The sequence below is a fragment of the Nuphar pumila genome, chromosome 14, assembly GCF_984573655.1.
Source record: "Nuphar pumila chromosome 14, dmNupPumi1.hap1.1, whole genome shotgun sequence".
In the NCBI taxonomy this organism is placed as follows: domain Eukaryota; kingdom Viridiplantae; phylum Streptophyta; class Magnoliopsida; order Nymphaeales; family Nymphaeaceae; genus Nuphar; species Nuphar pumila.
The window spans coordinates 34,377,898-34,405,663 of NC_143262.1; the positions used below are offsets into that span (position 1 = coordinate 34,377,898).

At 35.1% G+C, this 27,766-nt stretch overlaps 1 protein-coding gene across 1 annotated transcript; it reads left to right on the forward strand.

Moving 5' to 3' along the window:
* Positions 1–17,166: 17,166 nt before the first annotated feature.
* LOC149816744 (small ribosomal subunit protein uS4y) lies at positions 17,167–27,139 on the forward strand. The gene is made up of 3 exons (XM_089987454.1): positions 17,167–17,287; positions 17,590–17,971; positions 26,723–27,139. The coding sequence occupies exons 1-3, from the start codon at positions 17,260–17,262 to the stop codon at positions 26,904–26,906; spliced, it is 594 nt and encodes a 197-aa protein (XP_089843580.1). The 5' UTR covers positions 17,167–17,259; the 3' UTR covers positions 26,907–27,139.
* Positions 27,140–27,766: the final 627 nt, after the last annotated feature.

Genomic DNA, 27,766 nt, shown 5'->3' on the forward strand with positions numbered 1-27,766 from the left:
CATGTATTTCTGAACACGGATTGACCTTTTTGGTTGATATCTTCTAAAAAAACTCAATAAAAAAGCACACAGAATAAGAATTTCTTACTTTAACCCACTAGTAAAAAATGGTAAATCGCAAAAATTTTATCGAATTTTTTCGGTCAGCAAATTTTTTTTTTCGGTTTTAAGACATCCTGCCATTTTTCGGCCCACCCACCGGCCGGAAAATGGCTGGATGGTATCACCTATGGAAGGGGACACCATCCTGTCATTTCTCAGCAGGTGGGTGGCCAGACTTTTATTTTTAACATCCCGGCCGGTGGCTGGCCAATATTAAATTTTTTTTTTTTTAGCTTTTTAAGGAACAAAAAAACTGAATTTCAGGTTTTGGTCACCCAAACAGGTGAACTTGACCAGGTTTTGGGGGCAAAACCAAAATCTGGATTTCTCGTAACCATGTTTTGCACCCTGTCATCCAAACAGGGCCTAAGTTTCAACCAGTAATCAGTGATCCTGCATTTTTTAACCTAGCAAGTAAGAAGATTGCTAAGAACCATGTTGAAAAAGGAGCCGATCCTATCTAATTATCATTTGAAAACTGGAGATGCAACATATTCTGCAACCTCGATCTAGTACTCGCCTTAGGAACCTTCAATTGAGTTCATTCCATAAAAAATCGAATTACATAATTCTGTAGGGGACACCATGCTATACAAAAGAGTTTTACACTGTAGACACAACACACCACTCGCAAGCACACACCCCCACATTCACCTACGTGCACACACACTGTAGACAACTACATTCATATATACACTACAGTGTTCACATACAAACACATACACAATGCACACACACACACAGCACATATACGCATCTTCACCTATACACACGTCATAGCATTCATGACTAAGAACATATACACGCACACACAACATTTGTTGCACACACCGCTGCAGAAAAGAAAAAGCGGAAGAAGAAAGACCAAAAAAAGAATAAAGAAGGAGAAAAGAAAAAAAAAAAAAGGAAAAGAGGAAGAATAATGGAAAAAGAAGAAAGAGAAAGGAATAAGGAGAAGAAAAATAAATAAAGAAAGAAAAAAAGAAGAAAATAACAAAAGGAAAAGAAGAGAGAGAAAGTACTCATAGGTTTCTCGAGGGCCGGAGATGTTGCTGCCGGTGACGGTTTGTCGGACTCATCGCCGTTGGTGGAAGGGTGGATGAGATGGGGGAATGTGGCCCTGATCGATCGGGCTCCCCCTCACTCTTTACATTTTTTTTTTTGTTTTTTTAATGAATTAAAGAGTGAAATGCCGGCTTTGACCCCATTCGACCACATGGGTATGAGGTGAGGCACGCCTCGAGATAAAACTGCCTGCATGTCACTTTAAAGCACACTTTTTTGCACCACAAAGCAAGTTTTGAACAACACTGCTAAATAGTAAGGCAGTGGATCCCCCTTGAGGAAGACTGAAAGTTTGAGAAGAAGGGACCTAGTTCTATATTGATCCACATCCATTGGCCTACGATATTGAAATGGATCCAAGAATGGCAAACTCAGATCCAAGTCCATTGCGCCAAAAGGTTAAGGCATATTCAATTGTTGTTGATTCATATTTGAGCTTCAAGCTCCAACAACTTGCTGGTCCACCCATGAGATGCTACATCATCAGAGCAGCCAAGTAGGACAAGTGGGACCCATCCCAAAGGTGCCACATCACTCCAACATTCATCTAAGTGGGACCCACATGTGAGATGCCCTTCTTGAAAAAAAAGCAAAGGAGGCAAGTGAGCCCCCACCTTGCTTCCATAGAACTCGTGTAGTTACTTTAAGTCCTCTTTAAATATGAGGTATGGGAAAACCAAATGGGGTTTGGGAGAATGGACTCTACATTATGAAAGTCTAAGTAGGATGCAACTAAGGTAGCCTAGGTTTATCCATGTTTAGGCTTTATTTATTTAATTTGTTTTATGTTGTGTGTTGGCTTTAAGAGCCCTCTCAAGGCCTATATATAGAGGCATAGTATTTGGTTTAAGTCATGAATAATTAAATAAATTAACTTGCATCCCATTCCTCTCTCTCAAATTTGTCTTTTTCTAGCTCAAATCCCTCTCTCTTGACTCAATTCTCCTTCTTTCTCTAACAAGTCCCTACCTCATGACTCATATATCTCTCTAGGGTTAGTCCCTACTCTCAATTGGTGTGGTTGATCCCCTTGTGATCATCTCACTTCAGTGAACCAAGGCTACTGCCAAGGTCCATCTTAAGTTGATGGTTCGTGCTCAAGTTCCTGGCCGTTCCAACTCCAACTCTCTGACACTTCTAGTTTTCAAGCCAATTCTATGGAACCTACATTTCTAGTTTTCAAGCCAATTCTATAGAACCTAGACCTTTTCTGACACTTTTTTCGCTCTAGTGATAGTTTTTTCCCTAATTCAATTGTTTCTCATGTTTGCTTATGCATTCATTCAATAATAAACCTAATACATTCATTTATTTATTTAAAAATTAACTAGTTCATACATTCATTCATTCTAAAATGAATCAACTCTTACATACATTGATAATTTGTATTCAATACGAACCATCTCTTACAATCATTCATCATCAAACACTTCATAACTCCAACTCTCCATAACTCCAATATTCACATATGTAAATATGCAAGAAACACAATACACAAACATAAATTCACAACTATCGTTATTCAACACTCCATAACTCTAACCCTCCATAACTCTAACATTTATATATGAAACCCTATAAGAAACACAACATATACACATACATAAACTTATAATTATCTTTATTCAACACTTCATAACTTCAACCCTTAATAACTCTAACATTTATATATGAAACCTTAGAAGATAGACACACAACTATTTTCATTCAACATTCCATAACTCCAACCCTCACATATACACATACATAACTTCAACCATAGGCGGAGCTGGGGGGGGGGGGGGGGCGCAGAACTGGGTTGTAGTCCAGTCCTGCCTCCCGGCCTAATTAAAAAAACATTAAAGCCCAGACCTAGCCCAGCCCTGATTCCATATGAAATAGATTTTTATCAATTTTTGTAGCCCAGTCTTAGCCCAGCCCTGACTACAGCAAATAGTTTGATTTGTCCATATGAAATAGATTTTTATTAATAATTGTAGCCATTTTTTATTTTATCTCAAAAAAAAAATGGGGATGCTGCCCCCGAACCCCAGACTATCACACCATTTTTTTTTTTGCTACACCTCTGTTTGACCTCCCCCCCCCCCCTCACATGAATCCTAGCTACGCCCCTGACTTCAACCCTTCATAACTCCATCATGCACATATTCAACCCGTTATGAAAAAAATCATGCATAAAGAGGAGAGTCTGAAAGTTCATGCATATATTCAATTACGCTAATTTAATTTTTTTTTTCATGTATAACTTGCTCATACATTCATTCAATAATGAATTTACTTATATATTCATTTATTAATTCTAAAAAAAACCTGCTTATACATAAATTTATTTTTTCTTCATTCATTCATTTAATAATGAACCAATTCATACATTCATTCAAAATAAACCTACTCATTTATTTCATTTATTCATCACTAAATGAACATACATACATATATACATTCATTCAATAATGAACTTGCTCATATATATTTATTTATTTATTTAAAAATAAACTTGATCATACATACATTCAATCATTCATTCAAAAATCAATATGCTCATACATACATTAATCCATTCATTCATTTAAAAGTCAATATGGTCGGATTTTATGCACATCTAGAGTAGAAAACCAAGTCAGAGTTTCTCCTTTTATATTCCTCAGAAACCATTTGATAAGTGCCTAGTCATTATCGAGACAATTTGAACAAGCAACTAGAAACAGGGTGATATGAGTCTAAGGGTTCCCAGTCCCACTGAACTTCATAAACTAGAGGTTTAGTGTCCTGGCTTAGAACAAAGTTATGAATCTCATATGATCTTTGCTCTCCTTTTGCTCTATTTATCTGACGAGTCACAATTCTTCTTCAATATGGCAAACCCACTCCCCATACTCATTGGATCTGGGATTTGCTCTTTTGGCATGGTGATTATGGGATTCAAATGAATCAGACCTTTTGGATCGGCACCTACTATGCCTTGCGCTTCTAGCTTTGTTTGAAGCTTCTTAGCTTAGCTTTATTTTTCAAGAACTGTTGTTGTACACCTTGCATGATGGTTCTCAAAACTTTATTGGAGTTCTCAACTTCTTCTAGAATGAATTATTCCAAGAACTTGTTCATAATACCTTTGCCTTTATCTGACACTTCGTAATGCATTTCTTCTTCATCCTCTTTATCTTCTTCAGTTTTCAAATCTAATTCTAACAAATCTAGATCTTTTCTTGAAGGTTTATTGATAGATATTCCATCAGATAGAAGCGTTTCCAAATCTTGGAGCGGAATTCCGGCTAACAAAGCTTAACTCCCGAGTGTCTCTAAGTAGCTTCCATGGATTCATAGACGGATTTCACGTCATATACTCAGGTCAGTTATTGTTCTAAAAACTTTGACCCAAATATGAAATTGGGTTCCTTGTAGGATCGGTGGCATCCTTTTGTAGAATCATGGTTTCGGATCTAGTCTACATAAGAGTCCAAACAAGCCAAATAGCACATAGATCAAGATTTTAAAAATGGGTTTCCTAATTCTCCTCGAATGCTCCACGGATCGAGGAGGTATGCTCTAAATAGGTTATATTAGGATCAGTTTTTTTCATATCGAACCTTTCATGATATACTTAAACTAAGGTTCCTGGTACTGCGAGCGGATCATTGATCTTCTTGGTCCACCACTGATATACCCAAGTTGTAGGCTTCTAGTACTAGTGGGGGGATCCAAAGATTCAAATTGATAGGATGGGTTAGAGGGTTTTAAAAATCCACACAATAAAACAGAGTCACTATAATTAAAGTCCTAATAAGAAGGATAAAGTATTAAGAATATGCATGAAGTAGTACATTATTTTCACCCAAAATGGTTTACTATTTTTGTTGGAGGTTCAAAATTTTCCTAAGAAATTCTAAGTGTCATGCAAATCTCTAAAAAAAAAAGTCTAAGTTTATTTTTCTAAATCTAAAACAATAAAGTAAACATGTAATCTACCTATTGTTTCTATCTAGAAAAAGCAAGAAATGCATGCAAAAAAATGCCATGATTTTATGTCCAAAATAATTTTCATGCAAGAAAATAAAATAGAACGGATATTGAATTTGAATATGGATCTATCCAAAAAGATCTATCTAATCCAAACAAAAGACAGGACCCATATGAGAACCGAGGCTCCAAAACCCAAGAAATGTGTAAGTGATCTAAAGAAAGGTGTTTTTTCTGAAAATCTCTTATCTAAAAAATGGAAGCAGATATCACTACTTATTTTTTACTCAAAAGATTGAAGAATGTGAAAAAACTTACAACAAAAAAAATAAAGAAATGAAAATGATCTTTTAAACGGTGTATGATACACCAAAAATGGATATATGTGTGTCAAGATATGGCCCTAAAAACTCTCCTAACATAGGTGTTGAATAAGCTCCAGGATGCCTATTCCAACTATTCTAGCCTATTTTCTGGCCACCTTCATTAGAAATTCAAGAAAAAAACCAAAAGAACAAAAATAGAGGAGTTTGTTATCTTTCCAACTCCATCGAGATCACAACAATCTGATGAGTGTTTAGGGAGATAAGTCTTTGGGAATGCTAACTAGTTGATTGTTTCACAGAACCAAGAAAGTACCAATGCTAGATTTTGAACGTGGAAAATGAGCACTTCAGAGGAGTTTTTGGTTCTCATTCAAACCTAGAAATCTTATATTCGAACCTTAGCTTTTCAATGAGTTGTTTGTCACTGGATCGCTGAGATACAGATAAAAGAACAGATATTTTTGATGAAAAATAGTTACCAAAATTATTATTTTTTATTGTTAATGTTGATTTTCAAAGGCCTTATGGATGGAATCTGGAAACGAGCCAAACATGTGAAACATAGCCACGTTTGTTGGCTTTTTAATGAGACTAAAAACATGAAAAAGCAATCTACGAGCACATAGATATGCTTTTGTCACTATGACAGTGCCAAAAACAGAAAATAGAAAATAACAAATACTATGGATTTGGATCAAAGATAGTTCCAGATTCGAAAACACACAAAATGGGGTTCCAACCTTGCAGTGTTGTCCCATCAGCTTCGATCTAAAGATCAGATAAACGGTCCCACTATGCTCGTCATTATGTGGATCCTTGATTTTTGAAAAAATATAGGTTTTTCAATGAAAATTTATTTAGAAAATAGATCTGAGATCCATATCCAAATTTGAGAATAGTGTGAGTAATCATTCTTCAAGACCTTGAGCCTTTCCTTATCCATTGAGCAAGGATAAACTAGATCAGGAACGTCAAATTGTTGTTACTGGAGTTGCATTGTGATGGTACATACCTTGGACACGAATTTCTAGAAAAACAAGTTCAGTAGCAAAAACCACAAAAACTAAAAAAAAGACAAAAAATAATAAATATGTAAAAATTAGAATAATCTAAACTTAAAAAATGCATAAAATAATTTAAATGAGCAATGAAATAAGAAAACCAAACTTACTACGGGCTTAGGTAGCCCTCTCTAAGATTATTGAGCATGGGAGAGCACGAATAACACTTCGGCCAGGTTTGAGCTTCAAAAGGGGTAAGACGGGTGATCTGGACCCTATATTAGGTTAGGTAAGGTCGGTAGGATAGGCCATGAAAGAATTCCTATAGAGTCAGATCCTCTAAATAAGAAGAATGACTCCCCAATTTATAGGTTTTGAAGTGGATATGGATATGTTTTTACATATCCGAGATCTAGGACAAGATCCAAGGTTGAAATCGAAAGAATTCAAACCTAGGCCTAAGATTCGATCTTAGGGAGGTATTTAGGGGATAGGATTTGGTTTTAATAAATCTCATTAAGAGAGGAGGTGTTCTTGGCTGTCAAAAATGGACAAAATGGGCATAAGTGTGGGCATGCATTTTTTAAGCTATCGACATAAATTGATGCAAAAAGAGTTGACGACAAATTAGTTAACGAGAATTATGTTAACAAAAATTGATTTATCATTATATCATCAATGAGTAATAACGACAATTCATGAAAGAGATAATGGCAATTGAATTGTCATTATATCATTTACCAAGAGTAATAATGATAATTCATTAAAGAGTTAACGAGTCGTTATCAAATTGGACAAAAACAGGTCCAACAGGTTAACTTGTTTTGGCCATAACTTTCTATTTGGAGGTCCATTTGAGATGACTTTTATTGCGTTTGAAAGATAACATCCTCAAGGTAAATACATCTTTTAAGTAAAAAACTAAAATTGATTGTTTTAGTAGTCAAAAGTACACTCAAAATGGGACCTACCTGAAAGTAGTTTTTTAACCTAAAAAATAGGTTTTTTACTAAACAAATCACCTTGTTTTAGTCATAACTTTTCACTTTGATATTGTATTGACCTAATTTTTGCTCTTAAAAAAGATGAAAACCTCTAGTTTAATTGTTATTTTGGACAAAAGCCTTAAAGATGTTTTTTGAAAGGCCAAAAATAAAGTTGAAGCTCATAGAACTTTAAAATATATCAAAAATACATGATTTTGTTACGCGACTCCTGACATGAAATAACTTTGTCAAAATTTGTATGTCTACAACATGCATTCACTAAATAAAATTTTAAATTAACATCTAAAATATAAAATCTTAAAATCTAAATCATGCTAGAAAAAAAATGAATTAAGCATACATTCACTAAATAAAATTTTAAATTAATAATTAAAATACAAAACTCATAAAATCTAAACCATACTTGACAAAAAAAATGAATTAAGCATGCATTCATTAAATAAATTTTTAAATTAGTAATTAAAATACAAAACCCCTAAAATTTAAATTATATATTTTTTTAAAAGAAGAACATTAAACAGTTACCCCAAAATCTATTAAAAAATAAAGTAAAGAATTGCAATTGATCTCTGATAAAGGGCAGACAATCAAGCGGCTTGTCCTTCCAAGATAAATCATGACAAGAGGACCTGGCCCATGGCCAATAAAAGCTATTTAGACAAAACCCTATCAATATGGAAATGATGAGTAAATGCGTTAACATCAGCAACATGACCTCTCCCCTCTCTGGCCTCGGAAATCATCCTGCACCACCGAGAGTTGTTGGCAATAACAATCACATGAAAAGTTTGCATATCAGACACAAGTCTGCAACAATGAGACCTCATTTGGCACCAAGGCATGATGCTTTTTTAGGCTTACGCTCATAAACTGCACAAGAATCTAAGTCATAGCCTCTAAAAGATGCAGAAGAAAATCTCACAACAATGTCCCACCCATCATCCATCCAAACCGAATTTGAGATGATCCCTCTTTTGGCAAATAAATGAAACTAGTTCCTAAATTTTGCTCTGAACATGCCTTCCGCATAAGTTCAAGAATTACCTGCATCCCTGGGAGCTTGCCCTCATGATACGCTTTATCGCGTAGCTTCTATAAATTCCAGATAATAAAATAAAAAGCCATATCCCAACGCACCTTAAGCCAAGATAGCTCAAATTTAATGGACCTCCACCATTTTAACTCAGTTACACCATTCTGGTTCTTTTTAAACAGCGTGCAGACATAATTCCATACTCTATAAGATACTGGACATGAGAATGAATGATGAGCATGGGATTCCTTATGCTAAAGAAATAAGGGACATTGATTGGGTAGAGAAATCCCAAACCTCTTCAAACGAACTTGAGTTAACAGCCTATAATCGCAGGCCAAATATACCACCGAGAGGGATGTTGGACAGTATTTTGGATCTGCATACGATAAAAATTTGGCCTTCCAAGATTCAATATGCTATTATACTTTAGCAATAAGAGGCTCGCACAACGAAGTATTCAATTTGCCCAAACCCAAATATTTAATAGGTAATTTTTCTAATTGCCAATAACAAGGATAATCATCTAGCGTCTTCATTACCAAAACTTAAGGTCACCATAACGGATTTTAAGTCATCGATTTTCATACCTGCAGCACAATCCTTCAAAATATTTTTAAGGGTGCAAATCTAGTCCTCATGCTTAGAGAAAAAATAAATGAGAAATTCTATGCTCTAAAAAGGAAAACTGGATAGATTCTAACTGATTATTCCCCCCACTCCAATTCAGCCTCCTGAAAAATCTCTCTATAACAATAAGAAATAGATATGGGAAAACAGGATCCACTTGTCTTAAACCTCTAGAGCTAAAAAAACTTTTTACCCGAGCTCTCATTCACAACCACTCGACAAAGAGCAGTCTTTCACACACAACATAATGTGATGCACCCAACAAGGGTCAAAGCCAAAACGTAAAAGGGAGCTCTCCAAAAAACTCCACGAAACCTTGTCATATGCTTCAGATAAATTCAACTTAATAACAGATGGAATCAATGACTTTATGTGAAAGTAACAAACTCTCATGGATGCCCTTTCCCTTAAGAAACACTCCCTGATTTCTTGAAATTGCCCATGTCAAAATACTACTCATCCTGTTAACCATCACCTTTGAGATAATTTTATAAATAGGACGAAAGTTTATATCTATGGATTTAGGAACGAGGGATACAAAAGTTGAATTAACATTCTTAACGATTTTTTCTTTGGCAAAAAAATCTTTCACAGCCACAATAATATCACTACCTATATTGTGGCAGTGCTTTTGAAAAAATAAACTCAGAAATCCATCAACCCCAATGGATTTATCACCTTTCATCTCTGCATTATTTACTTCATTAGAAATAGGGGCTAACAACAATGCATTTTCATAAGGGGGCACAATCAGGCCATCCATGCACGGAAGCGAATCAAACGAACTTCCTCCTCCAAAATTAAAGATTGAAAAAATTGGAAGCATGCATTCTCAAAGGTTGTATTATCAAGTCACATAACAATCATTAATTACTAGCCTATGGATGTTATTAAATTTCCTTCTACCTTTCACTGAAGCCATAAAAAACTTCATGTTCTTATCTCCTTCCTTAAGCCACTGAATATCAGAAACAACATAAAAAAACATAATGATTTTTTTGAGATAATACTTGAGAACAAGCTTAACATGCAAGAAGGGTTATACCCCTATTTATACACAAAAAGAAGAAAACAAGAGACATTGGGAAGTGCTCCCAACAGCTAGAAATCTAACTCTATTTCAAGAGCATTATAAGGACTATAATGCCCTTGATAAAAAGAATAAATTACAAAAATAATAAAAACCTAAAGTGCCTCTAATGAACATAACTAATTACATAAGAAAAAATTACTAAAATACCTCTAATGGGTTTTACTTATTACTTCAATATATATATATATATATATATATATATATATATATATATATATATATATATATGCATATTATTTTATTTTCATTCTGAACTTTTTTCTTTTTTATTGAAATGAACATCATCTAGGACATTGCATATTTGTGTCATTGTTTGCTTGTCCTGTATTTTATTTAATATTTTTCTTGTAATTTATCGTTTAAGGTTTATTATATGTGTGTGTGTGTGTTGTAGGTGATTTATGTGTGTGTTTTTGTCCTTTATTTATTTTTTGGTGTTTCTCTATTGGTGTAATGAGGCTAGGGTTAACTATGTTGGTATAATGTGTATTGATGATTTTTTGCGTAGGTAGTTAATGATGGCCTCAATATTTGTTAAACTACAATTTTGTGTCACTGATGATCATAGTTGGAGATCTTTTGTGGTTCCTAAAAAACCTTAGCTTCCATCAAACTTTATAAATTGTCAAACTTTAAGGATGTAAATTATGAATTTTTGTCATTGTTCTTTAAATATTTAAGGTTTAATGTTTTATAACTTTTGTATGCTTAAAAAGAGAATATGAAATTAATATAATTAGGTTAAAATCACATATATTTGTCATTGTTCATAAATTTATATTAGCGGCTTATGGAAGCACAAATAACTAGCAAAAAGAAGCACAAATAACAGTATGTTAGAGTATTAATGGTTTGCAAAATCTATATTCGTTAGGAGTTGTTTAATGAATTCCTTTTTTGTATTTATATAGTTTTTTTAATTGAATTGTTCTAATGTCTTATTTATTTATATCTTAGGTAGTTCACGATAAATACTTATAAATCAAAAAAGAAATGTGGCAACAGAAAGTCATTCAAAACCCATCCCCAATCCTAAGCAATAAAGCAATTATGGTGTCTGAAGTACCTGTAAATATCTTGAGTCATGTTTATGCGTTTATATTCAATTTCAGGTAGTGGTTCTGTCATATATATGTTGATATTCAATTTTAATTATTAATAAGAATAGGTTGGTGAGGAAAGTTAAAATGAGCCGAAAGAAGTTGCAAATTTCCCAAAAGTCATAACCCTTGATTATTATTTACAACAATTATTTAGGAAGTTTCCTAAAATCATAAATCCATCATTTTTTGTTATAATTTAGCAAACATTTACATTCAAATTATATATATTTCATTCATTTTGCTCATTCATTCTAAAATGAATACATTTATTTTTTGCATTCAATATGAACTAACTATGATATTCATTCATAAATCATCAAATGAACATGCATATATATATATATATATATATATATATATATATATATATATATATATATACATTCATTAAAAAATGAGCTTGCTCATACATGCATTCATTCATTTATTAAAAAATAGATTTGCTCATACAAACATTTAATCATTAATTCAAAAATAAATATACTCATACGTGCATTCAATTATTCATTGATTCAATTAAACATGAACTAGTTCATACATTCATTTTATTCATTTAAAATAAACCTACTCATTCATTTCATTCAATCTAAAATGTATTTGCTTATACATACATTCATTTTTTGCATTTAACGTGAACCAATTTTGGCACTTATTCATTCATTTATCACTGAATAAACATACTTATACATACATTCATTCAAAAATAAATATGCTCATACATGCATTCATTTATTTATTCAAAAATTAAGTAGTTTATATATTCATTCATGTCATTCAGTTTATTCATTCTAAGTTATAATTCTCATTCATTTTGTTCATTCAATAATGAACCTCCACATATCCAACATTCATATTTGAAGTTGTGAAAGAAACACAACATTTACAGCATAGATACACATAAAACTATATATATATTTCTTCCTTCAACCCTACATAACTCCAACCACCATAACTCCAACATTCACATTTGAAGACCTGCAAAAAACACAATATTTAAGATATGCATACATATACAACTATATTTTTTTTCTTCAACCCTCTATAACTCCAACATTCACATTTAAAGACCTGCAAGAAATACAATATTTAAAGCACGCATTTGCATTTATAGACATTTATAAAGCGTTGTTTAATTAATTACAATAATTTATAATTATAAAAAACTGTTCACTTTTCTATATGCCTCAGGCACACTCATAGCTCCTCATGACCCTAGCATAGTTATCGATAAGTTCAGCTTGATTCTGTATAATGGACTCCTTTGCCGCAAGTATATCTTTCAGTACGTGATTTTCATCTTGTGCAAGAGTCAACTCTACATTTGTTCCACTTCCAGTCTTTCTGCACTTTTGACTCATCAACCCATGTTCCTCCTCCTCTTTAATGACCCTCTTTCTAGAGGGATTACTTACAAAATATTGGGATTGAGCAGTTATATCCTCGTTATCTTCATAAATTACCATGAAGGACAAGTTGATGTCTTCATCACCGTCGCACAAGCCTTTTAAAATTTTACTGAAGAATAAGATTGGCTAATCCTTTGTCATATCCATTATTATCAGCGAGACGGTTTTGCTAATTGAGTCAGGGTGATCGGTTAGTTGTTGAACATAGCTAAATTGTCGGACCACTCAATTGACCATTTGGCCTTTGCTTGCACAACCAAATGTATGTCCTCGCAATGACCTTTACTTGTACAACCACATCTTAATTCTCCTTCTCCTCATCTGCGTCTTCATAGGGGCACAACTTTACTTACATAACACAGTTTCATTCATGGTTAGTCCTATATTGCCTTACTTATAAACCAGTATGAAATCTTATCATGGATACTTACATTTGCCTTAGTCATTGTTCACACTAATTTTAAGTAATGAGCATTGCCCATGTGATGACTAGACATTTTTTTATTAGTCCCTTCTTTGTTGCTTAATTGACTCCACCTTGCAACACGTGAAAATTTAGGGAGAATGTGACTTCTCAGAGGCCTTACAATAAATATGTGCTTTTATATCCAAACCTGTAGGGATTCATACAATGATTAACACATATTAATACACAGTATATTGCATCAAAAATATTAAATAATATTTTAGTTTAAATCAATAATTTATGTACAAATAAAAAATTAACTACCTTCAACATTACCAACATGTCAGTGATGTTCATTCTTCTAGTACTCATGCTACTCAGACATGCATAGAGGTATACAAGTGTCACTGCTCTCCATGCGTATTGCTCAACAAGATCCAAGTCTCTCACCAGTTCAATATACTAACTATGGTTGACTTTTCATCACGATGAAAACACATCTGCCAAAGGTAGAGCAAAAATGTTCTCAGTTCTTTATCCCAGATATTACTACTACCGGCCTTTCCTTCAATACATGGTAGTTTCTCCAATACATGATAGAGTCAAAGTGATTCATCAACCATGATAACCTCATCATTTCCTCTAGGAATACATCATTCTTTGCACTAAAAAAAATACCACACATGTGCTTCAAATCTCTCCACCAATGTCTATTCACTGACTCTCCATGACACTTAAATCTGGTGATTAGTGTTACGTCCTCAATGTGATAGTCATATCAATATCTCTGAACTAGAATGTGTTGGTTGCCACATTCCAAAATTGCACAACAACATTTATAAGGGGGAAACTAATGTTCCATAGTGTGATCTTCAAGAATTTTTTTAAATGCATAGTTCAAACTTGTCCTTCACATCCTTTGATAAAGATAGGAACCACTAGTGTGCTTGGAACTAGTATAACTGATACATATGGCATGTACGATCACTCTCCTCGCCTTGCAGCTCTTATGGTATATATATGACAATTTAATAAATGATTAAATATAAAATAATAAATAATTACAAAATAATAAATGACAAAAGTATTTGTCCAAGAGCATCAAACCTTGTTCCTCGCTTCGATCTCTTTCTCGAAGTGTGCACTTTCTTCTCTACATCCTTCCCTTACTGAGGTGCCTCTTCCCCTTGCTAAGGTTCCTCCTCCCCTTGCTAAGATGCTTTCTCTCATTCCTCTTGTTGAGGTGCCTCCTCCGCCTCTCTATCATCCAAATTTTTCGTGGTTGTGTCTTCAGTTTTATTTATCCGGTCAATAAGGTAAGCAACAACCTTAGAGTGAGTGTATGGGTTAAACTTCTTTTTTACCTCTGCCTTCCTCTCCTTAGATGCTTTCAAAATGTGAGACATGATTGTAGCAACAAACTCTTTATCCTTTTTTTGCATATTCTGCTTCAGTTTTGTGTAACTTAGGAGTTGGTAACTGTAATTTGGCCAATATTTTAGGTGTTTTGTGTTTCTTTGTTAGGGGTATCTCATAACTAAGCCTGCATTTGTTGTGGTAAATATTGGACAACCAGCATTTTGGCTCTAGAGTAGGCTCCCTCTCTATCCACATGTCAAACTTCTTACATACATCATAGTACATATAATTACCCCGTATTTTTTCTTCTTTGATATTTTTTGTTGTGCTCCAACACTAAAAGACGATGTAGGTGTGGGCCCCTCAGACATAGACTTTTCAGTCATCACATTGTGTCAAACTCTACAAACACAACACTAAGATGCACAAAATTTAACATTTGATATTGAAGTATACACATCACTAAGAAGTACAAAATTTATTCATTAATGAGAATAAATTAGTAATCGTAGTTGTCATTATTACACCAGCAACAACACCACTGCATACAAAATAACTTAAAGAAAATTAAGTAGTGAATTAAACTAAAAACATGAGCTTCAACTCTCTATGGTTTAGAAGATGAAAGTGCTCATAGCTATCAAACGATGTTTGTATATAGTCTAGAAAAGCTAAACTAAAAAACATGCTTAAAAAGCATCAAACAATGTTTAATTGTATCAAATAAGAAAAAAAAAATTGCATTGTCTTTAGAATTTAAAAGATGAAAGTGCTCATAACCATCACCAAGGTGTGGTTAACTCGTTATCTCACCGTAGAATCAAAAGCCTCAAGTAATTAAACCAAGCAGTTGAATCATTATTCAACGGTGTTAATAAAACCTAATGTTTTTGGTATTGATTGTTGACGTAATTTTTGTATAAAGGATAAAGAGAGGTACAAGAAAGAAGATGCAACAATATAGAAAAATGTTGAAATATGTAAGCTCAGTGTTCTCTGTATTTTATAACATTAAGAAAAAAGGTTACCAGAAAACTCGTTAGAAATATTGTGCTTATCAAAAAAACTCATCATTAAGATTATGCTTACCGAAAAACTAGTTGTCGATGAATCTGGAAAACTCAATGATGAAGTGCCATCGATGAATCGCCAAAAAAAGTGGCCGAAAATAATTATCAAAAAAATCATTGTATTTTTTTTATGAAAGATCAAGAAGGAAACCATAAAAAAAACCTAGAATATGTGAAAATAGCCTTAGGTGCAGACAATCGCTTTTTATACCCTCGAAGAGTCGCATTTATTCTAGTAAAAAAATCGCAAACATAAAAGAATATCACACATTTAGATATGCGGTATTTGCATAGTTAGTAATATATTTGCATTTCTTCGTACAATTAGATATGTGATCTTATAAAATATGTGGTTTTACTGTGTTATTTGTGGAGTTACGATTAAAGGAGGTTCACATAAGTTATATTTGTGCACTTCATGAAGACCACAAAAAACAAGGTGTAAATATACGTTTAAGTAACAGTTAAAGAAAAGAGAAATATGGTTTGCATAGTATCCAACGACTTTTGTATAAAATATGTGATTTTACTAAGATATTTGCAAAGTTACGATCATAAAGAGGTCCATAAAACTTGTTTTTTCACGCTTTGTGAAGACCGCAAAAACTATATGCAAACAGATATTTAAGTGACAGTTAAAGAAAGGAAAAAAGAGGTTCACACGGTATCTTGTGACTGGTATAAAATATATGATTTTATTAAGGTATTTATGATTTTACGATTAATAGAGAAGATATAATAAATAACATAAGTTTTTGTGCGCTTCTCAAGGACTATAAAAAAAATATGTAAAACTCCTTCTAAGTTAGAGTTTGTGATACCCGACGAGCAAAGCGATATATCTTGTGAACTTCATGAGTTTTGCATATGTGAAAGGTAAAAAGATCCTAAAAATGTTGGCTATTTGCGATTTTAGTCATCGGGCGGATTTTGGTAAATTGTGATATTTTTAGCAAAACGTATCATTTATATTATTAGGTCATTTTCTATTTTATATTTATATTATTAGGTCATTTTCTATTTTATAAGGCACTAAACTTTGCATATGAGTGTCTAAGAACATCTTTGCTAACCAAAAATCCACTTTGAAGCTTGCAATAACTAATGTATGAAATATCATTTTCAAAATACTAAAGTAACAACTAAATAATAAGAAACTGATTAGACAAGTTGGATCCAGATCCACTTTACATTTGGATTCAAATTCGATTGCAGTTTCGTATTCCACTGCAGCTCTGAATTACCAAATTAACAAACAGAATCAGGTAATGGTTTGACAATATTTCAACACCTCATTTGGATCTGGATCTTTTTATATTTGGATTCTGAATCAGTTGTGATTTCATACTTGACTCCAAATCTGAACCCAACTCTAGTTGAACCATGCGGTTAGGCGGAGTTGTTAATAGCCACATCACTTCGGCATGTACACTCACTTGGTATAGACCCAAATCTGAGAACCCAAATGAGATACCGTTGGAGTTTGGATCTAACACTATACAAGTAATTTACAAGAATCGGATCTGATGAAACCTGATCCGCTTATAGTTGACAGAAAATTTCGATATGAGACACTCTGGCCAAACGGGGCCTTGCTAGGGTTTTTGAGGGGGATGTACCTACCTTATAATATAAGCGTAAAAAGAGAAACCCCTCTCCTTCTTCTTTGTAGCAGAGAGAGAGGCTTCTCGTCCAACAGCCATGGTGCACGTTAGCTTCTATAGGAATTGTAATCTCTCTCTCTCTCTCTCTCTCTCTCTCTCTCTCTCTCTCTCTCTCTCTCTCTCTCTCTATTTTGATATTCTCAAAGTTTAGGGTCTCTGTTTTACCTGGCATTTGGTTTTCCCCTTCATTTTTTCTGATGAAAAATTGTTGATGGATTTACCTCTAGGCAACCAATAGATCTTTTTGCTACCTTATGGTGAAATTGGCTTCATGGCTTTATTAATCTCTTTCAGAACCTTCTAATGTTTTTTTCGTTTTGATTTTATCTGATCAATGTGTGGAAACCCTAATTGGTGGTCTGAATAGATGGGAAGACGTTCAAGAAGCCCCGGCGTCCCTACGAGAAGGAGCGTCTCGATGCGGAGCTGAAGCTAGTTGGCGAATACGGGCTTCGGTGCAAGAGGGAGCTTTGGAGGGTTCAGTATGCTCTCAGCCGCATCAGGAATGCTGCCAGGGAGCTCCTCACTCTTGATGAGAAGAATGAGCGCCGGATCTTTGAGGGCGATGCCCTACTGCGGCGGATGAACCAGTACGGGCTTCTAGACGAGAGCCAGAACAAACTTGATTATGTCCTGGCCCTCACTGTTGAGAACTTCCTTGAGCGCCGCCTCCAGACGCTCGTGTTCAAGTCAGGGATGGCCAAGTCGATCCACCACGCGCGAGTGCTAATCAGACAGAGGCATATCAGGTAGAGAAAATCTTTATATTTGCTTGCCATTCGTGGTCATCTTGATTTATATATTTTGTTTACTGTGATTGAAGTGTGTTTGTAATGAGATAGCCTTGATGGGTACGGTGCATAGTCAATTGAAATGCATCGCTTTGCTTTTAGGTGAGCAGAGTATGTTATTCTAGCCTGGTTATTCATGTATCATTAACAATAATAGTTTGTGATATGTATAGGGATTTTTATTTTTTGTTGCATGTGGTGTAGATGATTAGTACTGCATTCTTTGAGAATTTTATAACATGAATAATGCAACATAAATTATGTGATATGTAGCATATTTGGCATATGAATAATGTTTCCATTGCAAGGATTCTTATGGAAACAATTGAAGGGATTGTTATTTATTATTCTTTCAAGAGGAAGGTCTCTCTTCTTTGTCACTAAAGTGATAGTGCTGAATGTGCTTGATCGTGTAAATATTCCAATTGGGTTGTATTTTTTTTCAATGGACTCTGTTGAAGCTGAAATTCTTGACTATTAAGGTCCTGAACTTGGATAGTGGCTGATCTTAGGTTTGTCTTAGAAATTCCAGGATTTTGAAATTCTGGCATATGTGGCTGTTAGTTGAAAGAATCTCGGCATTATAGCAAGGTCCAGATATTGGATCATTTCAATCACTGCAATTATGGGCTGGGTTTGTGTTCCGGATTGGGAGTCCAATATTCCATTTAATCTAAGACGACCCTAATTTGTTATTCAAACCCAAATGTTTCTTTAATTCATCTTGTTCATCTATGTGCATGTGTATAAGCAGCCGCACTGTTCTGGCAATGATTGGTATGGTCCCTGTTCTGAGAATGATTCTATGTAGAGCCATATCTATGTTTGAAACCCATAATGTTTTCATGTTCAATTTGTTTTAGCATGCATTTGGTGTATACCTTCTCTCAGACACAAAGTTGGTAGGTACCCGAATTCATATTCTCTTTAGGTACTTGGTATGTTGATCATCAATGTTCAAGAACTTGTTTACCTTAAATGAATTAGTCTAGTTCCTAACAGATGTAGATTGTGCTGGAAAAAAGTAGAATAATGTTCTGGCCTCCAAGCCCAAATTCATCTCTGTCCCAGGGACTTGAGAGCACACCTTTAAATGGAACATTCCTCTAAACCTGTGGTTGCTTTGAGTGCAACACATTTGAGAGATGGATGGTGGCTGGTGACCAACTCTGAGTTGTCTCATGCTTTAAGATGAATTCTTACACCATATCTATTCTAAATATAATGATATTATTGGTGGAGGTTTGACCTTTGGATTCCTACTAGCCTGAAGAATTCATTGGTCATGATGATTAGGAGACCATAATGATTGGTTAGTTACTGAGGTAGTTAGCTTTCACTGATGCAGAATATTCAGCATAACCTATCAAACTTTTTGTAATCTTTCTCCTTGTAAACATTGATATTTAGTGGAACTACTCTTATTTCTCCCACTTGTGATCTATGTCACACGGACTCTTCTAACAGGGCAACGCACCCATGTCACACCTGCACCCAGGCGGGTGCGACACTTGGACACAACTTCCTTTGTGTTAGGTGAAGTCAACCACATTGAGGTCCTACGGTTGCTTTGAGTGCAACACATTTGAGAGATGGATGGTGGCTGGTGACCAACTCTGAGTGGTCTCATGGTGTAAGATTAATTCTTACACCATATCTATTCTAAAAATAATGATATTATTGGTGGAGGTTTGACCTTTTGATTCCTACTGGCCTGAAGAATTTGTTGGTCAGGATGATTAGGAGACCATAATGATTGGTTAGTTACTTAGGTAGTTAGCTTTCACTGATGCAGAATATCCAGCATAACCTATCAAACTTTTTGTAATCTTTCTCCTTGTAAACATTGATATTTAGTGGAACTACTCTTATTTCTCTCACTTGTAATTTGTGTCACACAGACTCTTCTAACAGGGCACTGCACCTGCGTCGCACCTGCACCCAGGCGGGTGCGACACTTGGACACAACTTCCTTTGTGTTAGGTGAAGTCAACCACATTGAGGTCCATTTCTATCCAAAAGTAGATTCAGTTAACCCTAATCAAGTCCATTGTTATCTATATTATATATATAAATACATAAATGCACACAAATACACATAGTGTTAACTTAAAACTGTTAATATATATATATATATATATATATATATATATATATATATATCCTCCCCGCACCCCCGCACCCAAGTTTTTTTAAAGTGCCGCATCTGCATCCGCATCCGCACCCGCACCCGCACCTATGTGACATAGCTTGTAATCTTAGGCCACGTTTGGCACCCCTTCTTAAGCCCTGGAAGGCCTTTCATGCATGGGTCCCACTATATTCTAGATGGGAAGGTGTTTGGATGGTTAACTTTAAGGCTCCTTCCCATGTGGAGACCCATGATTAAACCATTAAAATAGGATGGAGGAAAAAGCTCCTTCTCATGGGAAGGAGTTGTTCTTCATGGATGGGAAGGAGCATGAAGGAGCGAGAGATGTCGCTTAGGGTTTTCTCTCTCTCTCTCTCTCTCTGCCCCAGACCTACCATCGTCTTGCCTTCTCTTCAACATCTTCCTTTAATTGTTTGAGCTCATACCAACTCTACGATCACGCCCTAAATTTCGCATTTTATAACTGAATGATTTGCGGCCAGTCTTGAGCCCAACGATCATGAGTCTCCCTTCCTCCTCAAAGATGCATGTAGATGTTCATGCTTTCGAGAAGAGTAGGAAGATCTATGGTCTTGAAAGGTTTGTTGTTCACAGTTATCTGTTGTTGTTCACAGTTTCGAGAAGAGTAGGAGGATCTTTCTCTTTCTTTCTTTGTTGTTCACAGTTATCTGTTGCATTGTACATAAAGTTTTGGTCTTGAAAGGGTTTTTTCTGATATTGGATAGATCCGTGCTTTAGAAGGCCTTCTTAACTAATGCGCCAAACATACCATTCATGTTTAAAAGTCCTTTCAAGTTACAGTTTTCAAAGAACTTCTTTATCCTACATATGAACTTCTAAACTGTGTCATCCCCAAAACTGACTTCTATCGAAGTTCATCCACAATATGGGGTGCCAAACGGGACCTTGATTTAGAACGAATATAACTTTTTTTTTATGGTCCTAGGGAAAAACCCTTCCATCACTGACCGCACATCGACTAGCCTCTGGTTGGTAAAGCCCTTGAGTTCCCCCCTGCCCACCGGGGCATACACCCAGCTTCAACCTTGCAGCAAGGGATGCCACCTGTGGGTTGTGATTGTTAAAATGTAAAATTGTACATATATATATATAATAATATTATATTATTATATATATATATAAATACAATTTTCATTTCTTTCTTTTCTGTAATTTTTTTTCTTTATTTTTATTTTTTGTCTTTATGTCATCTAGTTCAGTTTGAACTAGAATGACAGTTGTTAGTCAAGTCCTGTCCAGACTTGACTAGCAATAGAGTTGTTGGACTGTGTCCAACAACTCTATTGAGTCTTCTTTCAGTTGTGTATATAAAGGGGTGCAACCCCTCTTGTATTTCATTTCAATGTTTCTTAAGCAATTGGTTTTTCATATCAATAAAGAATACATTTTTATTTTTATTTTGTTTCCAATTATAACCTTTTTAAGGGTTATGCTTTAGTGTCATTCTTGACACTTGCCCTTGTGAATCTAAGCTCGTGTTTCGAAGATCCCCATTTCATTTCATGGTATCAGAGCCGTAGAAGTACTAAATCTTGAGGAAAAGCTGCCTCGGTTTCCTTGCCCATTTGCAAAAGTGTTTACCACTTGAAGAGAAGTGTTTTATCACTTCATTGGGGAAGATTTCACATCTTGTTGTATTGTTTTTTTCTTCTTTCTTTTTCATTTTCCTTCTTGTTTCTCTTCTATCCCTATTCTTTTTCTCCTTGTAATTGATGGATGACAATGATAAAGTCACCATCATGCCTATCAAACTAAGTGATACGAACTATGTAACATGGGCTTCAATCATGAAGCACCATATATGGGGAGAAGGCCTATGGGGGATTGTAGATGGTTCCGATTCGGAACCTAAGCTATCTCTTACTAAAAAGGAGGGAGATAAAGAGGTCCCTCTATCGAAAGAAGAGAAAATCAAGGCTATTGCCTCATACGAGAAGAAATGGAAAGAATGGAGAATATCTCATGCGAAGATAATGTCATGACTTATCAATAGCGTTGACATTAAAAAATGCTCAAGTCTTGCCAAATTTGACCATGCCGATAAGGCATGAGAATACCTTAAGAATATGTATTCCCTTAAAGATATTGCACACGTGTGCAACCTCCAAGAAAAAGTTCGAATGATGACACAAGGAGACAAAACTATTCGTGAATATTACAATGGGTTGTCCGAACTTTGGGAAGAACTTTCCCTTTTAGAACCAAAGTGGCATTGTGTCGAAGACATCGAGCTTCGTCAGAAACAACTCGATGCTGAACATTTTTACCAGTTTATCACTGGATTAAGGCCGGAATTTGAAACCACTAAATCGGCCCTACTTCACCGGAAAAAAAATCCTTCTATTGTTGAAACTATTGAAGAGTTAACAATGGAAGAAAATCGTCTCCGGAAAGGTTCTTTAAAAATTAAAGATGATTCCGTTTTAGCCGTGTCTAGACCAGGGAATCATATAGACTTCCTCACTTTAACCGACAAAATGGTGACTATGATAAGAAGAAAGTTATTTGTCATCATTGTCATGAATTAGGACACTACAGGCCACAATGTCCCAAACTTAAGGAGCTGAGAGAAAAAAGAGCTGCAATTGCTGGATCGAAGCCTAAAGATCAGGATGCACCAGTTTCCCTGGCCCAACTGAGATTCTTCAGCCTCTCATCGAATGTGCCTCTTCCTCATTTGAAGCTTCAACCGACGCAGCAACCTCATCTTTTTATGATCTAGGTAAAATTTCTTGGCTTCTTGACTCTGGTGCATCTTTTCATATGACCTCAAATAATCAAAGTCTATCCAAATGTGTTAAAAATAAAACAAGTGTGTCAAAGGTCTTTATTGTTGATGGGACTTCTCTTGAAATAGAAGGAATAGGAAATTTTGAAAAAAATTATAAAACAAAGAAATTTTTTATTCCAGAAATTAGACATGTTCCCAAATTAAATTTAAATCTTTTATCTGTATCTCAAATTTTTTATTATGGGTGTAATATTTCTTTTTCTTCTCATGGTTGTTGGGTACAGGATCGCCAGTCAGTCAAGCTGATTGGGGATGGCCATAGAGAAGATGACTCTATTACATGGATTTTTTGGAAATGCCGAAGAAAGCGTTTTGTTATAATATTCAAAAAATAGAGTTGGAACTGTGGCATAAGAGACTTGGTCACCCACATATAGCCAAAATCCAACATTTTTCAAATCTAAGGAAATTTTGTAACTCTGAATCATTTGATTGTAAAGATTGTATTCTCGGCAAAATGAAAAGATTACCATTTCAGAACAGAACCTTTTTCTCTTTAAGACCACTTGAATTAATACACTCAGATGTTTGGGGTCCTGCACCATTAATTTCTAAAGGAGGATTTGTTTACTATGTTATTTTTGTCGATGATTTCTCCCGACATACGTGGATGTACTTTCTCAAACATAAGTCTGAAGTATTTTCATACTTTCAAACTTTTGATAATATGGTTAAAAACAAGTTTCAAAATGATATTACTATTTTTCGCACAGATTCAGGGGGAGAGTTTTCATCCACAGATTTTCAAAATTATCTTAAATTGCATGGCATCACACATCAAAGATCTTGTTCTTATACACCTCAACAAAATGGACTGGCAGAACGAAAACATCGTCATATTATAGAAACCACTAGGACTTTATTAATAGCAAATCAAGTCCTGAAAGACTTTTGGGCAGAAGCTGACTTAACTGCCACCTATCTCATTAATAGGATGTCATCTTCTTCGTTACAAAATATCACTCCCATTGAAAAACTTATGAACATTTCTCCAGACTACTCTAGACTAAGAATATTTGGGTGCAAATGTTTCATATTTACTGACAAAAATGATAAATTTTTCCCTCGTGTGATTCCCTGTGCCTTTTTAGGATATGCTGAAAACCAGAAATGTTATAGATGTTTTGACTTCAAAAATAATAAACTATATGTGTCTAGAAATGTTTCCTTTCTTGAAAAGGAGAACTTCTTTGATTTTAGAAAATTAAAAGACGTCACTGAGTACTCTTTTTTGTTAGATCTAACATCAACATCTGATGAATATGACCTTGACTGTATCTTTGATGATCAAAGAATTATTGATCTTAATGTTGAAAATGAAGAAGTTCATAGAGATACTAGTATTCAATATTCCAGGCGACAAGAGTCTAATCCTCCATGTGCACTTGAAAAATATTCTAACATTCCAACTAGACAATCATCCCGAGTCTCAAGGCCTCCAGGAAAGTTTGTATCATACGAGTCTTTCTCACCCACATATAGGGCAGTTATTGCATTAATTCACTTATATGAAGAATCATCCACATATTTTCAAGCAAAAAATGATATCAAATGGATAGAAGCCATGAAAGCTGAATTAGATGCACTTGAAAAGGCTTCTACATGGAATATTCAAGACCTTCCTCTAGGAAAGAAAACTATAGGATGTCGATGGGTTTATAAAATTAAAACCAAGAGTGATGGTACTCTTGAAAGATATAAAGCCCGTTTAGTAGCCAAAGGTTATGCCCAAGAATATGGGATTGATTATGAAGAAACCTTTGCTCCGGTGGCTCGTATGACAACTGTCTGAACCTTAATTGCCATAGCTTTTATCAAAAAATGGTCTATTTTTCAAATAGATGTCAAAAATGTTTTTTTAAATAGAAAGCTAGTTGAAGAAGTATACATGAAACCCCCTCCTGGTCTAAGTATTCCTAAGGGTAAAGTCCTTCGCTTAGAAAAATCTCTTTATGGACTTAAACAAGCACCAAAAGCTTGGTATGATAGGTTTAGTCGTGTTATGATTGATATTGGTTTTCAATTATGTTTAACTGACACTGCTTTGTTTATTAAAAATTCTGATGCAAGGATCATTGTGCTTCTTCTCTATGTGGATGATATGATCATCACCGGAAGCGATAAACAGGGAGTTGAAACAATCAAAACACTTCTTAAATCTCATTTTGAAATGACTGATTTGGGCTTGTTGAGATATTTTTTAGGCATTGAAGTTGCTTATTCTCCTAGAGGATATTTATTATCTCAGACTAAATTTGCTTTTGATATTGTTTTTAGGTCTAGTATTACTGATAATAAGAAAGTTGACACTCCAGAAGTTGTTAATGTTAAAATGAAGATTGATGATGGAGAACTTCTTGCAGACCCTACTCCTTACAGACAGCTTGTTGGGGCACTTTCTTATCTATTCATTACCAGACCAGATATAGCACATGTTGTTCACACAGCAAGTCAATTTCAACATGCTCCTACTTCTGTTCATATGGGAGCATTCATGCGTATTATCAGATACATCAAGTCCTTTCTTTCACGGGGACTTTTCTTATCTTCCTTCTCTTCTCTTGATTTAATTGCATATACTGATGCTGATTGGGGAGGTGATTCCAATAACAGACACTCAACCACTGACTTTTGTATCTTTTTAGGAGAATCATTGATCTCGTGGAGGTGTAAAAAGCAGCAGAAGGTATCTCTCTCATCCACCGAAGCTGAATACAGAGCCATGACAACCACAACCATGGAAGTAGTTTGGCTCCGACGACTGTTTGCTGACATGGGAGCTGAAGCAACAAAGGCTTCACAAATGTGTTGTGACAACAAAAGTGCGATCTACACTGTCAGTAACAGAACATTCCACGAACGCACCAAACACATCGAAATGGATTGTCACTACGTCAAAGAGGAATATCTACATAGGATAATTGATCTGCCATATGTCACTTCAAAATATCAGTTAGCAGACTTCTTTACAAAGCCTCTCGCTGCTCCTCGATTTCACTTTCTCTTAGACAAACTTTTGCTCAGTGTACCGTAAGTTTGAGGGGGAGTGTTAAAATGTAAAACTGTACATATATATATATACATATACATATATATATACATATATACATGTATATATATAAATACATTTTTCATTTCTTTCTTTTCTGTAATTTTTTTCCTTTATTTTTATTTTTTGTCTTTATGTCATCTAGTTCAGTTTGAACTAGAATGACGGTTGCTAGTCAAGTCCTGTCCAGACTTGACTAGCAATAGAGCTGTTGGACACACAGTCCAACAGCTCTATTGAGTCCTCTTTCATCTGTGTATATAAAGGGGTGCAGCCCCTCTTTTATTTCATTCCAATGCTTCTTAAGCAATTGGTTTTTCATATCAATAAAGAATACATTTTTATTTTTATTTTGTTTTCAGTTATACCCTTTTTAACGGTTATGCTTTAGTGTCATTCTTGACACTTGCCCTTGTGAATCTAAGCTCGTGTTTCGAAGATCCCCATTTCATTTCAGTGATGTCCCGTTAACTTGGTGGCATTCACAAGTGGCCTCTACCAGATGTGCAGATATAACATTTAGCCATTGTTGAAGTTATAAATAGAGATTTGTCTCATCCTATGCTCTACCATCTACATCATTCATGTGCCTGAACTTAGCTGGTTTCTAGTGTTATGGAATGGATAGTATCCTAGAAGGAGAACATTGTATGACTGTAATTTAGCGCTTAACTTATTCATTGTCCTGTTTGGCAGGGTTGGTAGGCAAGTGGTGAACATTCCATCTTTTCTAGTGCGTGTGGATTCACAGAAACACATAGACTTCTCGCTGACAAGCCCACTAGGTGGAGGACGCCCTGGCCGTGTCAAGCGAAAGAATCTCAAGGCTGCATCCAAGAAGGCTGCTGGTGGGGATGGAGACGAAGAGGATGAGGATTGAGTTGTGGTTGAGAGTATCTTTTTTTTTTCTTTTTTCTCCTGCTTATCATAGTAGCCTTTGTTAGCATGAACTGAAGCTCCTTTGCCCATGTTTTCCCCTATCTATGCTTTCTGCCTGTTTGGTTATACTGCGAGGACCTTTTTTTGAGTTTTTTTCCTTCCTTTTATATCTTTTTTTACTGCCATATGATATACTGGATTTTCATGGTAGTGAATTTGAACTTGAAGCTTTGATACTTGGTGTTGATTGTTCTCTATCGCTGACAGCTGAGGTTAAGTTATGATTGGGTTCACTGGTGAATATTAGTTCTGTAGAACTCTATCATCATAAGACAGGCAAATGGTGTGAAAGAAAAATGAATAGCAATAGTAGCAGGTGCCGTTTCCAATTATGTTCCTGAATTTTAAAAATTTGAATTGATGTAAACCATGAATGTCTTGAAGGCCATACATGACATGAAAATGACCATTGAGTCTGTGCGTTACTGAAACAGACTGCGTCCAATTGGATTGAGCTCTTCGATTGACTTGAGTGTACCAATTTTGGAGCATTTCAGGGCTTGGTTTGACATGAAGTGGTGCAGGGTTGTCCCAAGTGATAACTTGGGAGCTTCGTCACCTCGATCTTGAGCCGGTTTCGATGAGTTTTGATGGTTTTCTATATCAATGCAATTGGTCATTCAAAATTTGGGCCGTTTTGACTTTATCTCCATTGCTAAGCTATTCAAGTTTGTATCATTTTTGTTTTCAGCCAGACAAATATCATTTTTTTGTTGTGTTACACCATTGTCTTCTGGAATGGACAGAGAATCGAGACGAATCAGCCACGTTTTATCCAGCATACGACACGTGTCAATAAAA

Excerpts from the sequence above, each read along its gene's own strand:
- LOC149816744 (XM_089987454.1), top strand. The coding sequence starts at position 17,260 with ATGGTGCACGTTAGCTTCTATAGGAATT. Across the intron at positions 17,288-17,589 it reads CGTTAGCTTCTATAGGAATT|ATGGGAAGACGTTCAAGAAG; the intron begins GTAATCTCTCTC and ends TGGTCTGAATAG. Across the intron at positions 17,972-26,722 it reads ATCAGACAGAGGCATATCAG|GGTTGGTAGGCAAGTGGTGA; the intron begins GTAGAGAAAATC and ends CCTGTTTGGCAG.